Below are 16,301 nucleotides of genomic sequence, written 5' to 3' on the forward strand. Positions count from 1 at the left end.
GAAAAGCCAGGACAAGATGGCTTCACTGGTGAATCCTATCAAACATTTAGAGAAGAATTAATACCTATCCTTCTCAAACTCTTCCAAAAACTTGAGTAAAGGGAACACTTCCTAACACATTCTAAGCCAGCATTACCCCAATACCAAAGCCAGACGAAAAATCACAAAAAAGGAAAACCACAGACCAATATCCCTCATAAATATGTATGCAAAAGTAGTATCAAAATACTAGCAAACCAAATCCAACAACATATTAAAAGGATATACACCATGACCAAGTGGAATTTACCCTAGGAATACAAGACTGATTCAACATCTAAAAATCAAAATGAAACACAATATTAATAAAGGAAAAAATTTTGATCATGGTAATTGATGCAGAAGAGACATTTGACAAGATTCAACACCCTTTCATGATAAAACTATTCAACAAACTAGGAATCGAAGGTAATTATCTCAACGTAATAAAGGGCATCTACAAAAACCCACAGCTAACATCATATGTAGTGGTAAAGAAACAGATGCTTTTTCCCAAAGATTAGGAAAAAGACAAAGATGTCCACTCTCACCCTTCTATTCAACATTATACAGAAAGTTCTAGCTGGGGTAATTAATCAAGAAAAAGAAACAAAAGGCATCCAAATTGGAGAGGAAGAAGTAAAACCATCTCTACTCACAGATGACATGATCTTATATGTAGAAAATTCTAAAGAATACACACACACCCCAAACAACTATTAGAGCAAATATATTACACAGGGTTGCAGGATACAAAATTAGCAAACAAAAATCAGCTGTATTTCTACACACTAGCAATGAACAATCCAAAGATGAAATTAAGAAAACAATTCCACTTGCAACAGTATCCAAAATGAAATACTTAGGAATAAATTTAACCTAGGAAGTGCAGGACTTATACAATAAAAACTACAAAACATTGTTGAAAGAAATTAAAGAAGACCTGGCACATTTATACATGAAAGAAACACACTGGGCCTAGGTAGGAATTCTGCCCACTGTTATACCAAGAAATCTGTCAAGTGTAGTTATTTTCTGCATCTGTCTTAGCCCAGGGAAATAATTAAATATGATGATATAACAGGAGTTAACCTTGCCACATCCATCCTAACTTCAGGACCAACAGCAACCTTCAAGGACAGATTTGGAAGTAAATCCTAGAGAGTTCTATAATTTAATGGTAAGAGAGAAGAATGCAGCAGTAGACTTACAAGAAGGTAAAACCTGAAGCCCAGAGAAGCAACCATCTCCATACATCACTTCCCCATACCCTGAGTTTGCAATGCGAAAGCACTGCAGGGTACCCCTACTATTGCTTCTACCCATCCAATTATTTATCAAGTATGCATTAAGCACTGACGTAAGCTGAGGGCGGGAGGGGGGGAGATGATCTTTTCATCATTATATCCCCTACATCTAGCAAAGTAGCTGAAACATGACAGGGGATCTATAAATGCTGAATGAACAACTTCATGGAAGTGAGTCACGGGAGGGTTCACATGGTTCTGTGCCTTGAAGGGTGAACGGGATACGGACAAGTACACATGAAGGGGAAAGGAAAACATCAGCAAAGTGAGTGGAACAAGAATTATTATACTGGGCTCTATACTTCCAGGCATCCTGACTAGAAAGAACATTCTGGACGTCCATCCTGGTAGAGCCCTCACACTAGACTTCCACCTGGTGCTAAAAAGTATGAATAAACTGAAGCTGGAGAAAGAAAAAAACAACCACGATAATGCACTATGCTAAGGAAAAAAGTAGATACTACATTACTTTGAGCCCGGGGACTCGCAAGAAGTCTGAACTTGGTCTTGGGCCCCTTCTGACTTCAAATATCTCCTATTCATATTTCAAACTCAAATACCCATTCTTTGTGCCAGAAAGACTTCCTTGCACCATAAACATACACTCACTAATTCATTTCAGCATCAAATCCTTCATCCCTTCTCTCCAAACACAGACCTCCTATGCTCCCCAACCTAATACCACCGACTCAAGGAATTCTAGAGTTTCTGCACAGGCTCTCGGAGGACACATTATCTTCTGCGTGTAACGCCTACATGCAGCCCTACCTCGGTATCCTTCCCAATCTCCTCACCCAGACATCTCAAACTCCCCAACGCGCCACGCTCTGGTTTCATTCAAGAGGGCATTCTGAGCCCCTCTGCAAATTCGCCCAGCCCATCCCCATGTTCCCGAACACCTAGTTTCCATTCATTCACAAGAGCCCTTACTCTGCGCTGGCCTGTGCAAGGCAGGAGAGAGCAGCAGGACTCCAAGGTTCCTCCTCCGGCTGCGCTGGCTCGCCCGGCCTCCACCCCTGCCCCGCGCCCCCTTCGCTCCACACGCTCCCAGGCACGGCTTGCTCCATGGACACCAAGAACCTCGAGGTACACACTCTGCGTCTGTCACTTCATTCCCGCCCTCCGGGGGGAGGCTGGCACCGCCGGGAGTGCAGGGGGAGCTGAGGCAGGAGTGAAGGAAGAGCCACTACTCGCCCGCGGCGCCGGAGCGCTCGCAGACCCGGAACTGGACCGCTGTCGAGCTCCCCCCGCAGAAGCCCCTCCACGCTCGCCTCCACCCAAGCCCAGCCGACCCCACCTTTACGCTCAGCATCGCTGTCGGCGTCGCTCCCGAAAAGGTCCTCCATATCCGCCATTGCCGCGCACGTCAGCTGTCTTCACCGGGGGCGGCCCCGCCTCTGTCTTTACGGCACGTAACCATCGAAACGCGACAGTGTCGCAAAGATTCGCTAAAAGTCGGCTTTTCAGCTACACAGTATAGCGTGCGCAGTGAACCTGCACTTGTCGGCTCTCCTACGTCAGCAACCCTGACCTTTCGTCAATATCTGTTCTTATTCGCGAGGATTCTCATCGGGGTACACCCGGTCTGGGTGTCAGTGGAGCGGGCCGCAGTTGGGGGCTCCCCAGAGGGCCTGGGACCGTGTTAAACCTGCCAGGAGTCAGGCCTGAAGTCCTTTTTTTTTAAAATTACCAGGTGACTAATATTTAATGATACATCAACTTCACATTTAATCAGAATTCGTACTTCTATTTCCTACTTCATCAGAAAATGTATATTTTATTTATTTTATTTATTTTTAAATTTATTTATTTTTTATTTTTTTGCTTTATAACAAATTTAATAAGTTATACATATACATATGTTCCCATATCCCCTCCTTTTTGCGTCTCCCTCCCGCCCTCCCTATCCCACCCCTCCAGGCGGTCACAAAGCACCGAGCTGATCTCCCTGTGCTATGCGGCTGCTTCCCACTAGCTATCTACCTTATGTTTGGTAGTCTATATATGTCCATGCCGCTCTTTCACTTTGTCACAGCTTACCCTTCCCCCTCCCCATATCCTCAAGTCCATTCTCTAGTAGGTCTGTGACTTTATTCCTGTCTTACCCCTATGTTCTTCATGACATTTTTTTTTCTTAAATTCCATATATATGTGTCAGCATACAGTATTTGTCTTTCTCTATCTGACTTACTTCACTCTGTATGACAGACTCTAGGTCCATCCACCTCATTACAAATAGCTCAATTTCATTTCTTTTTATGGCTGAGTAATATTCCATTGTATATATGTGCCACATCTTCTTTACCCATTCATCCGATGATGGACACTTAGGTTGTTTCCATCTCCGGGCTATTGTAAATAGGGCTGCTATGAACATTTGGGTACATGTCTCTTTTTGAATTATGGTTTTCTCAGGGTATATGCCCAGTAGTGGGATTGCTGGCTTATATGGTAGTTCTATTTGTAGTTTTTTAAGGAACCTCCATACTGTTCTCCATAGTGGCTGTACCAATTCACATTCCCACCAGCAGTGCAAGAGTGTTCCCTTTTTTCCACACCCTCTCCAGCATTTATTGTTTCTAGATTTTTTGATGATGGCCATTCTGACTGGTGTGAGATGATATCTCATTGTAGTTTTGATTTGCATTTCTCTAATGAGTAAAGATGTTGAGCATCCTTTCATGTGTTTGTTGGCAGTCTGTATATCTTCTGTGGAGAAATGTCTATTTAGGTCTTCTGCCCATTTTTGGATTGGGTTGTTTGTTTTTTTGTTATTGAGCTGCATGAGCTGCTTATAAATTTTAGAGATTAATCCTTTGTCAGTTGCTTCATTTGCAAATATTTTCTCCCATTCTGAGGGTTGTCTTTTGGTCTTGTTTATGGTTTCCTTTGCTGTGCAAAAGCTTTGAAGTTTCATTAGGTCCCATGTGTTTATTTTTGTCTTTATTTCCATTTCTCTAGGAGGTGGGTCAAAAAGGATCTTGCTGTGATTTATGTCATAGAGTGTTCTGCCTATGTTTTCCTCTAAGAGTTTGAGAGTGTCTGGCCTTACATTTAGGTCTTTAATCCATTTTGAGCTTATTTTTGTGTATGGTGTTAGGGAGTGATCTAATCTCATACTTTTACATGTCCCTATCCAGTTTTCCCAGCACCACTTATTGAAGAGACTGTCCTTTCTCCACTGTACATTCCTGCCTCCTTTATCAAAGATAAGGTGACCATATGTCCGTGGGTTTATCTCTGGGCTTTCTATCCTGTTCCATTGATCTATCTTTCTGTTTTTGTGCCAGTACCATACTGTCTTGATTACTGTAGCTTTGTAGGCCTGAAGTCCTTTGTTTCGTATTGATCAGGGGTTCTCAAATTGTTGCAAACTCCAAAGTGCTTTTGTTTCTGTGGGTTATATCTATTGCTATTTACTGTAATAGTAATTAAGGCAGAAATTTTTTTTAAGGCAGAAATTTTTAAAACTCGCTTAAAAATAATAAACAGGTTAACATAAATAGCATTTAAAAATTTTAACCGACTGTATTTTTCTAAAACAAAACCAAAAAAAAAAAGTAAAGAGTGGAGGGGCTTCCCTGGTGGCGCAGTGGTTGAGCGTCCACCTGCAGATGCAGGGGACACGGGTTCGTGCCCCAGTTCGGGAAGATCCCCCATGCCGCCCGTGAGCCATGGCCGTTGAGCTTGTGCGTCCGGAGCCTGTGCTCCACAACAGGAGAGGCCACAACAGTGAGAGGCCCGTGTAAAGCAAAAAAAAAAAAAAAAAAAAAAAAAAAAATTGAGGACTTCCCTGGTGGCGCAGTGGTTGAGAGTCCGCCTGCCGATGCAGGGGACATGGGTTCGTGCCCCAGTCTGGGAGGATCCCACGTGCCGCGGAGCGGCTGGGCCCGTGGGCCATGGCCGCTGGGCCTGCGCGTCTGGAGCCTGTGCTCCGCAATGGGAGAGGCCACAGCAGTGAGAGGCCCGCGTACAGCAAAAAAAATAAAAAAATAAAAAATAAAAATAAAAAAAAATAAAAAATTGAAGAGTGGGATTGTTTTAGTTTTGAAAATATCTTTAGGGTCTGTCTCGAATGAAAACAGCTGAATTCTCATACCTGCTTGTACATTCAATCTTTTGAGAAAGGTTTTGGTTGAAGCTTATGAAGAAAATCAGACCTAACACACGTATATATGTGATTGGGAAAGGGAGGGCCTCTCGTACACCCAAAAGGGCCTTCTTCGGTCCACTCTTTAACAACCGCAGCTTTAGAGCAGTGTATCTCAAACATCAAAATTGTCCCATCCTAACCCGGTATACACTTTTATGTATAAAATTGAAATAATTCACAAAACAATACTGATTACTAAGATGCAGTCTGAGATTTCCTATTCTCTTTTATTCTATTTCAGCTTGTTTTTAATGCTGGCAGGTGGTGCATCCACTAAATTGATTTCGTGATTTACTAATGGATTGCAGCTTGCAGCTAGAGAAACACTATTCAGAGGGTTCCATTGGCTTGTTTATTTTTTCGGGAAAAAGTTTAATTTTGCTAGGAAATGTGGCTATACTTGTACCTTATAAAATCTGACAGTAATAGAATTTTCATAATAGGTCAGTGCTAGATAGATCCTCTTCTTTATAGAAGCTCAAAGAAATGAAGTGACTTGCACATGTTAAACAACTAGGTCATTTTTAGGAAGCTTAAATTTTTAGTTGTCAAAAATGTACATCCTGGGGCTTCCCTGGTGGCACAGTGGTTAAGAATCCGCCTGCCAATGCAGAGGACACAGGTTCGAGCCCTGGTCTGGGAAGATCCCACATGCCTCAGAGCAACTAAGCCCGTGCGCCACAACTACTGAGCCTGCACTCTACAGCCTGCGAGCCACAACTACTGAAGCCTGTGCACCTAGAGCCTGTGCTCCACAACGAGAGAAGCCACTGCAGTGAGAAGCCCGCACACCGCAACAAAGAGTAGCCCCCGCTCACCTCAACTAGAGAAAGCCCACGCAGCAACAAAGACCCAATGCAGTCAAAAATAAATAAAATAAATAAAAAATTTTTAAAAATGTACATCCTGCGTTAAGATCTTACCTGATTAGCCCAACATGAGGGTTGGTTGGTTTGTTTGTTTTCAATATGAGGGTTTTGATCTTGGACAAGCAACAGTAGATTTTTAGTTTGGAGGTTATGAGATATATTTTTGTTGCAAATAGGAGTGACTGACAGGGTTCGAATGGATAAGAAGTGGGACTGAGTATGTTATCCTAGAGCTATTGTGTGTAAAGTGGATGATGTAAGAGTAGGTAGATGGGATCATGTTAAAACTTTCTGGAATACTGGAAAAACAAGTATTCTATTTGATTGTGATTCAGTTTCATTTTCATTTGGAATACTATCCTTGAAAAGTGCATTGAGGACTTCCCTGGTGGCACAGTGGTTAAGAATCCGCTTGCCAATGCAGGGGACACGGGTTCAATCCTTGGTCCAGGAAGATCCCTCATGCACGGAGCAACTAAGCCCGTGTACCACAACTACTGAGCCTGTGCTCTAGAGCCCGCGAGCCACAACTACTGAGCCTACACGCCTAGAGCCTGTGCTCTGAGACAAAAGAAGCCACCACAATGAGAAGCCAGCACACTGCAACGAAGAGTAGTCCCCGCTCACCACAACTAGAGAAAGCCTGTGCGCAGCAACAAAGACCCAACACAGCCAAAAAAAAAAAAAAAAAGGGCATTGATTAAATCTTAACAAATTGAATTACAGTGAGGCCTGCTGAATCACCCTAACCATATTCTTGACTAGCAGAATTAATGTGTTTATCCCATATGAATAGTGCAAAACAAATAACTTCTGGTTCTTTGTTTTTGTTTTTGCTATACTTTGTGCTGACCACTGCTCTTCAAGTTGTCTTTCTTCAGACAGGATATAATACATTCAATTAGATTTCAGCTAAATCAATCACAATCATTTTCTGGTACTGCTTGCTTGAGGTTACACCCAGATCACTATCATTGATGTTTAGAGTGTTAAAATCACCTTTTCATTTACTACCAGAGATGGAGAAGTTTATCCTGTTGGGTTTGTGTTCTACTAATTTAACTTTGGGTATTAAGATAATCTCTTGCTTTGCTCTCAGGGATGGAGAATTTCATCTGTTATGTGTGTAACTGGATAAAAATCCCCAGGGTAGCTTTATCATTTTTCCCAGTTTTTGAGAGTTTGTCTTTTTCCAATGTTCTGCCTTCATAAGATCCTCAAAATAGTGATCAATACCCCCAGTCAAAGAACAAAGATTCAACTAGGTTGATTAACACAATAGAATATAACACGACACAATTAGTGTACAAACACTTTTATAAGGTAACTAAATATCTTTAAATTTTCTGAAATCTATGCTTACACCAAGTTTTAAAACAGGAATATATGTTTTAAAAATTTGTATAACATCTTAAAGACTTAGAGGAAAAACAACAGCTTGATTAAACAATACATTAACTGCAAATTCACTCCATTTATGGTAAACTGCTACTCCATGGGAGGATCATGTGGCTTATTTCTGAGTACTTTGTGGAAGGAGCTAGCTTTTAGAAGGGGCAGATTGATCTGAACTAAAGAGGAGAAGTCCTGAGGTCTTTCTCTAGAGCAGTAAGTGAAAAACGGGGCAGCTCATTTCTTGGAAGATGCAGAGCATTCACTTATCATCTGCCTTAACTGAGTCCCTGCAATGGGTGCTATAGGGATATAAAAATAATAGCAAACATGATTTTTTTCATATATACAGAAGAGCCTGGGGGAAATGAAACAAATCTCTAAAACATCTGAAGAATTAAAGTTTTAGAAATAAATTATAAACTATATTCATGTGCTGAAGAATAGGAAACAGAAAATGATTAATATCCCTGGAAGTTAGTCAAGAAAGGTTTCTTAGTACTATGTTCTGAATGTTTGTGTCCCCCAAAGTTCATGTTGAAATCCTAATGCTCAAGTGATGGTATTAGGAGGTGGGGCCTTTAGGAGGTGATTAGGTAATTTTAAAAGGATTAGTAGTCTTATTTTTAAAAGACCCCACAGAACTCTTCAGCCCTTTCTTACCATGTGAGGACACAGTGAGAAGTCTCTGGCTATGAACCAGGAAGAGGGCTCTCACCAGAATGCAATCATGTTGGCTATTTGATCTTGGAACCTCTCAGCCTCTAGAACTGTGAGAAATAAATTTCTGTTATTTATAAGCTACCCAGTCTTGGTATTTTGTTATTAATAGTGAGAATAGACTAAGACAGACAGAATGATTCAAGCTAGAATAATGAAGTAATGGGAGGAAACCCAGTTATCGACATAAAATTGAGCGGAACTTAAAATTCAACCAAGCAAGACTTCAGTTCGTTTATCAAATCTATTCCTTGATTCACATGAAGTTCCAGAACACTGGGGATAAAGAGATTATTCTAAACACTTGTAAAGAGAAAAATCAGCTGACATATAAAGGATCTGGAATTAAAATGACATTCCACAATTTTGAAAGTTATAAAACAATGGAGAATTGCTTATGAAATCCTGAAGGAAAATAATCCATTCTAGAATGTTATTCTCCCCAAGCTATCATTTAGTACTAGGGAAGAATAATGAGATTCAGTGGAAGCCAGCCTGTATGTAAGCACTCCAACAGTCCTGAGGCTGCCATGCTGTGAAGAAGCCCAACTAGCCCATGCAGACAAACTACATAGAGATGTATAACCAGCCCTCAGCTTCTGTAGACCTCCTGCAGTTCCAGCTCCAGTCTGCAGGCCACCAGTGCCCAGCTGAGCCTTTCCTGCATTCCTATCTCACAGAAACCAGGAGATAATAAATAAGTGTTGTGGAAGAGTGCCACTAAGTTTTGAGGTGGTTTGTTACACAGCAATAGCAATTGGAAGAGTTATTCAAAAATTGTACAATTGATGAATGTGGTCCACCAAAAAAGAAGGACTAAACCAAGGAATAGAAAAGGTTTAGAGGCAGGAAACCCAAGATTGGCCACAGGCAAAAGGAATTACAGAGATGATAGTTAGGTCTGCAGGCCTAGAGGGATGCTGGTCCAGATTGGAACAAGAGGACAGAAGTCTCCGTGAGAGAACAGACTGAGATGGAAACAAAACTAAGAGAATACCTGATACATTCACTCATCCGATAAGGATTTAAGTGCCTTCTCTGTGCCAGAAGCTATTCTAAGCACTGGAGATAAAACAGAGAACAAAATAGGCCAAGTGTCTGTTCTCAGAAGATTGCATTTTGGTGGAAGATGAGACAAGAAAAGACAGAAATATACATCTCACAATACAATTTCAGCTGTTTTTCAAAATGATAGCACGGCCTTTTGCCAATCTTTTTCTTTTCACTATCATTAATCTAACTCACTTTTATCAGATTCAAATGTCAACTCCAAAGCACTAGTGAATAACTGTTCCCTACGCAAATGAGAGTTTGGACAGGCAAGTATGAGCTTGGAAAATGTCCCAGTATACTTCCTATGAAAATTGGCACTTGTGTTGAGAAAAAAGAACAAGAAAGATAATGAGTCAGTAATTATTTCTTAAGACTGAAGCTAAGGTTGTCCTTTTGAAACCTTTTCTCTTGAATTAGGGTTAGGATTAGGCACTGGCTTCCTTGAATAGGTAGGATTTAGGTTCCTCCCGGAAGTTTAAGGGTTACCAGGAAGCCGAGTCCTTAAAAGACCTAAGCCGCAGACCAGATGAGATCAGTGCCGGAACATCAGCTACTGGGGGAAGGAATTAGAAGGAACAAAGAAAGGAGGACACAAGTGGGGGAGGGGGCATTGTGGATGTGGATGTTAGTACAGGCCGCTGAATAAGTAAAGTGATCTGCAGCAAGGATACCAAAGAAACTGAAAATGAGAAGGATGAGGAAGGAGAGAAAAGAAGGAAAAATATATTAATGAGACAAAGGGAAAGGAGGAATCATCTACAAGAGAAGAGCATGAAAAAAACCATTTTTTAAAAAAGAACATAATAAAATACTACTAAAGGCAGGGGGGAATATTGAAACGAAAATGGGAAAACACTCCAACAATATAACCAAAGAAACAGAAAAAAGGAGATTTACAGGCTCCCGTGCCAACCAATATTTTTACAAATCAGAAGGAATCACTAAAACAGATTCGGCAAACACAAAACGCAAAAGATAACTGAACATTTCACTTTACAGTAAAACTGCTCCTTACATCTCTTCACTAGATTTCCTTACTCAACTGGTTGTTTTAGCACCAAGTGAAAACAACATAAATGCAGGGATATCATCTCACCATAGGGTGGGAACCCTACATGCAGGCAGTTTCTGGCCCTCAGTTTATTTCATCTAATCCAGAGAAGGATTACCAAAAGGAGATACACTGCATTTCATGCTTGCAATTGCAAAAGAGCATTATGGTGTTAAACCCCTTAACAGTAATATGGCAAAAGGCCACAAGGTGGTGATGGTATACCCTGAAGAGACCTCCTTCTGCAAAATGAGACACCCCCCCCCACATATACCCTCACCAATTTTTCCCTAACAAAAAATTGACTTGGGGTGTGAAGGAGAGATTTGAAAAACACTAACTTTAGATAGTAATCAAAACACTTCTTATAAAAATATTTAGAAATATTTATCCATTTGTTTTCTCTTTTTCACAATTTTAAAAAAAAGCAGTACTTTTAAGACTGGCAAACATTAAGGAAATATTTTTCAGCTATAGGCACTCTGATTTTTATGTATCTACTGATAAAGTGATACATTTAAATAAAGTAACTGTTACCTTCTGGGAAAATTTAGATTTTTTTCTTGGGTTTCATAATATGAAATTTCCCTAAAGAGTCCAGTGAAGATTTCATTTCTTTGACTGCAATTTATTTCCTTACTCATTAAGGAAATGACAGGTAGGGTTAATCCCATACCTTAAATGGGTGCGACTATGTAAGGTTAATAATGATTCATATAGGGACTTCCTTAGTGGTGCAGTGGTTGGGAATCTGCCTGCCAGTGCAGGGGACACGGGTTTGAGTCCTGGTCTGGGAAGATCCCACATGCCGCAGAGCAGCTAAGCCCATGCACCACAACTACTGAGCCTGCACTCTAGAGATCCCGAGCCACAACTACTGAGCCCACGTGCCACAACTACTGTAACCCGTGTGCCTAGAACCTGTGCTCCACAACAAAAGAAGCCACCACGATGAGAGGCCTGTGCACAACAAAGAGTAGCGCCCGCCGCAGCTAGAGAAAGCCCTGAAGACCCAAGGCAGCCAAAAGCTAATTAATTAATTAATTTAAAAAAATGATTCATATATATGTATGGATACATTTAACTTTCCAACATGCAAACATACATGTATATGTTATACTTTTTATCTGCTACTTAACACAGAAACAAAATTTGGATGGGGGAATAGGGTAGAATCCTGAGCCTAAAATTCCAAAGAAGTAATTAAATGGAAAATAGCCTAAAGGTTATTTAAGAGTCATAAGACTTTATTTCCAAAAACAATATTATTCATTAGAAAAAAATATTTTTTCTATTTAGCATCAAGTAAATTCTTTAAAAAAAAAACTTAAGTACTAAATACTGACCTGAAGCTAATAATATGTACAAAAATGTCATAAAAATATTCTTACCTTTGACTCTGTAGTTCTTCCATATCAAAGAATTTATCTTAGGAAAATAAGAGATTCACCTGAAGATTTTCAAGGGTGTTTGTTATAACACTGTTTATAGAAATGAGAAATACTGTAAACAACATAGTAAGAAATTGATCAAATAAATTATCAGACATTTATAAACTGAAATACTATGCAATCATTTAAATTATGTTTTTCAGGGCATTGTCATACACCAGTGAAGGGAGTATAAAAATAAGAAACCGTTTAAAGGGACTTTGGTATCATCTATCTAAATTGTGGAATACTCTTTGATTCAACATCTCCTGCCTAGAAATTTATCCCAAGAAAATAATTTGACAAATATGCAGATATATATGGACAAAATATTCACTGAAACTTTGTTTATAATAGCCAGAAGTTGGAACCAATCAAAACACCCATCAATGGAGAATTGTTCAAATAAGTTATAATGCAGTCACAGAGTGAAGTGCTAAGTAGCAAGGATTAGGTAGATGAATGTGTTTTGAAGTAGAGGGGAATAATATATTGTTGGATTGCCAAAGCCAATGAGAAAATTGGATGTTTTCTACAGTATGGAGGTGCCTCAAAAAAAATTAAAATAAAACTACCATATGATCCAGCAATTCCACTTCTGGGTGTGTATCTGAAGGAAGTGAAATCACTATCTCAAAGAGATATCTGTACCCCCATATTCACTGCAACAGTATTTACAATAGCCAAGACATGGAACAACCTAAGTGTTCATCAATGGATGAATGGATAAAGAAAATGTGGAAAAATGCACAATGGAATATTTAGTTATAAAAAAAGAAGCAAATCCTGCTATAGGCAACTTGGATGAAACTTGAGGGCATTATGCAAGTGAGATAAGACAGACAGAGAAAGATAAATACTGTGTGATCTTCCTTATATGTGGAATCTAAAAAAACCCTGAGGGCTTCCCTGGTGGCGCAGTGGTTGAGAGTCCGCCTGCCGATGCAGGGGACACGGGTTCGTGCCCCGGTCCGGGAAGATCCCACATGCCGCAGAGCGGCTAGGCCCGTGAGCCATGGCTGCTGAGCCTGTGCGTCCGGAGCCTGTGCTCCGCAAGGGGAGAGGCCACAACAGTGAGAGGCTCACGTAACAAAAAAAAAAAAAAAAAAAAAAAAAAAACCCTGAACTCATAGAGAGTAGATTGATGGTTGCCAGGGTTGGGGGTGAGGGGACACAGCAAGGAGAGAGTGGTTGAGAATGGTCAAAAGTACAAAATTCCACTTGTTAAGTCCTGAGTATGTAATGTACCCCATGGTGATCACAGTTAACAATACCATATTGTATATTTCAAAACTGCAAAGAGAGTAAATCTTAAGTGTGCTTACCATACACACACACACACACACGCACACACACAAATTGTAACTATTTGAGGTGATGGATGTGTTAACTAATATTACTGTGGTAGTCATTTTGAAATATACACATGTACTAAATTACTGCTTTATACAGTTTAAACTTACATGTTATATATCAATTATATATCAATAAAGCTGGGGGAAAAAAGAAAATTGGATGTTTTCTATGTTTATGTAAATAAATATTTAAATATACAGAAAATGACTAGGAGGATACAGCATAGTGATGTTCTGGTAAAAGTTTAACAACCAGTTTTCCAGGGGGGAAAAAAATCGTTGATAGGTGGTGTTTGCCGATCTTCACAGCGTTAAGTACTCCTGCCGTGGCTGATTTCAAGCTCTTGATGTATGCACACAATTAGCTTAATGAGCCAGTGTGAGCAGACTCCAGCACATCTCTATACCCCTCGGAGGTAAGATTATGAGAAGACTTTCATGTTCTACCTTACTTACTTCTGTGTTTGTTTGCATTTTTTACAACAAAATTGCAACACTGTTGTAATCCACAAAAAAAGTGAATAAAAATGCCAATTTGACAAAACAAAGATTTTTAAAAGAATATTTAAAGACATGGGAGGATGCTTATGACACATTGCCAAGTAAAAATTGTATGTTTCAAAGAAGTATCCTGTATTATTATCTCAATTTCATTTACGTGCATTCCTTTGCACAGGAAAATGTCTGAAAGAAAATACGCCAAAATGTACATGGTGGTTATAGCTGAGTGATGGGGTTCTGGGTGATTTTATTCTTTGTTTTACTTTTCAATATTTTCCGTGTTTTCTACAAATGCTTTTATAATTATATAATGCTTTCATAATCACAAAAGACATCATTATGTATAAAATACATAACCCTGCTGTCACTGCTTAGAAAGCAATTTCTTCCCTTTGGGATTGCTATTACTACAGTCAGAGCATGTGACTAACTTAAAATGTGGATAAATGGAATCTTTCATCTTTTTCCCTCTCTCAAAGCTAAAAGGAGCAGTTAGTTTTTATTTATGTGGCCCAAGATCTGGAAATATATATATATATAATCTCCTAACTCTTAACAGAAAAATTTCCCAATCTCTTACTTTGTCAATTACTGCCATAGCCATTACCCTAATTTTTTTTGCTCACATTATTGTAACAGCCATTAGCTTCTCTCTCTCTCTCACTCTCTCTCTCTCTCTCTCTCTGTTTCCATTTCTCCCCTAAGTCCAGTCCATACTGTAATTAGAACAGATTAGGGAGATCTACATGCATGTTGCCGAAAGATTAATCATCTTACAATATGATTTTCCTTTTCATTTTGCTCAAAAGTCTTTAATGGCAGGTGGCAAAAGAATATTTACAGCATGGTCCCATTTCTGTAATAATTATATAAGCAAGATTACCATATGTACAGAAAAAACTCTGGAAGAATATATGTCAAGTTGATAGCAAAGCTTTTCTCCAGGAGTAGTGGAATTATAGGGATATGTTTACATTCTAATTTTTATATCACTGAAATGTTTTAAGAAAAGCCTAGATTACTTTCATACTGCAAAGAGAAATAACAGTGGGGATGCAATTCTTGATGAATTACCACTGCCCAGAGGATGAAATCTAAACTCCTCTCCTTTTGTCCAAATGCCGGCCTTCAAAATCCACCTATTCAATAAAACCCACCCAATTTACTCCATACCCCTCACAGGTTACTCACTTTTCTGAATTTCTACAGCACTTCCTGTCTTTGGTATTTATCTTTGCACTTTAGCACACATTGGGTCATAACATTATGTAAATTGTTTCTTAATTAATTTACAGATACTTGAGGGTGGAGTTTATGTTTATTCTTTATGTCCCCCCATAGTCTCTAAACAATGTTAGAGGCACAGTGGATGGTCCCTAAATGTTTATTAAATTGTTTTGAAACCCAACATCTAAGTAATTGAAAAGGGTATGAAAAGTTGTTTTCTTAGGGACACCCACAGGAAAAAATCTGTCAGGAAGAAAAAAAAGAACAAAATGGGATATATACATACATATAGGCTAAAGAAGGGGAGCAGTAAAAAGAAAATATAGAAACATTTGAGATATAGGATACTGTATTCGTTTCCTGTAACTGCTGTAACAAATTACCACACAGCCTGATGGCTTAAAACAACAGAAATTTATTCTTTCACATTCCTGGAGGCCAGAAGTTCACCAGTTTCACTGGGTTGAATAAAGATGCCAGCAGGGCTGTGCTCCCTCCAGAGACAGTAGGACAACCTGTTTCTTGCCTCTTGCAGCTTCTAGTGGCCGCTGGCACCTCTTGGTTTGTGGCCACATCACTCCAGTCTCTGCCTCCATAGTCATATTGCCTTCTCTCCTACGTGTCACATCTCCTGTTATCCTATTCTAAGGATGCATGGAATTGCATTTAGGTCCCACTCAGATAATCCAGAATAATCTCCCCATTTTAAAATCCTCAATCATACCTGCAAAGTCTTGGAATTTTTTGGTTGTTTGTTTGCCATACAAGGTAATATCCACAGAGTCCGGGGATTAGGACATGGACATTTTTGGGGAGCCATAACTCAGCCTACCACAGATACCTGTCAGAAGGAGTTCTCTTACTAAGCAGGAAAGCTCTTCATGGTCCCCAACCCTTCTTTCTCTACTCAGTTCTTCCAATTTCAAGGCATGACATAGAGAGAGAAGCTTAAAATGCATTAAACTTCCAACTCTAAAAACTTGGTACAATAGCTATCAGGCCACTAGGGATAAACAGAGGTCTAAAAGCAGTAAGAACTTGCAGGAGAAGAACACTAAAAGTCCGTATTTTTGGCTTCTGAACACAACAAGCTTAGAAGTGACGGCCCAGTGAAGTCAAGCACTCTAAGACTAATTTGGTGAAATCATTCATTGCACATCTACAGTATGCTATCATCACCTACAAAAGAAGCTTACAAAAGACTTGGAAGACACCTCCAAGCCAA

The 16,301-nt window shown here is 39.6% G+C and overlaps 1 protein-coding gene across 1 annotated transcript in view; it reads right to left on the bottom strand.

Moving 5' to 3' along the window:
- The window catches only part of LEO1 (LEO1 homolog, Paf1/RNA polymerase II complex component), a 49,658-nt gene extending 46,948 nt beyond the window's left edge, over positions 1-2,710 (bottom strand). Inside the window, exon 1 of the mRNA XM_081227967.1 lies at positions 2,623-2,710. Coding sequence (XP_081084093.1) covers positions 2,623-2,680 — 58 coding nt within the window. The 5' untranslated portion in view covers positions 2,681-2,710. The remainder of the gene's footprint in view (positions 1-2,622) is intronic.
- Between the last annotated feature and the right edge of the window lie 13,591 nt (positions 2,711-16,301).

This window comes from Mesoplodon bidens, assembly GCF_964165515.1.
Source record: "Mesoplodon bidens genome assembly, chromosome: 3".
In the NCBI taxonomy this organism is placed as follows: Eukaryota; Metazoa; Chordata; class Mammalia; order Artiodactyla; family Ziphiidae; genus Mesoplodon; species Mesoplodon bidens.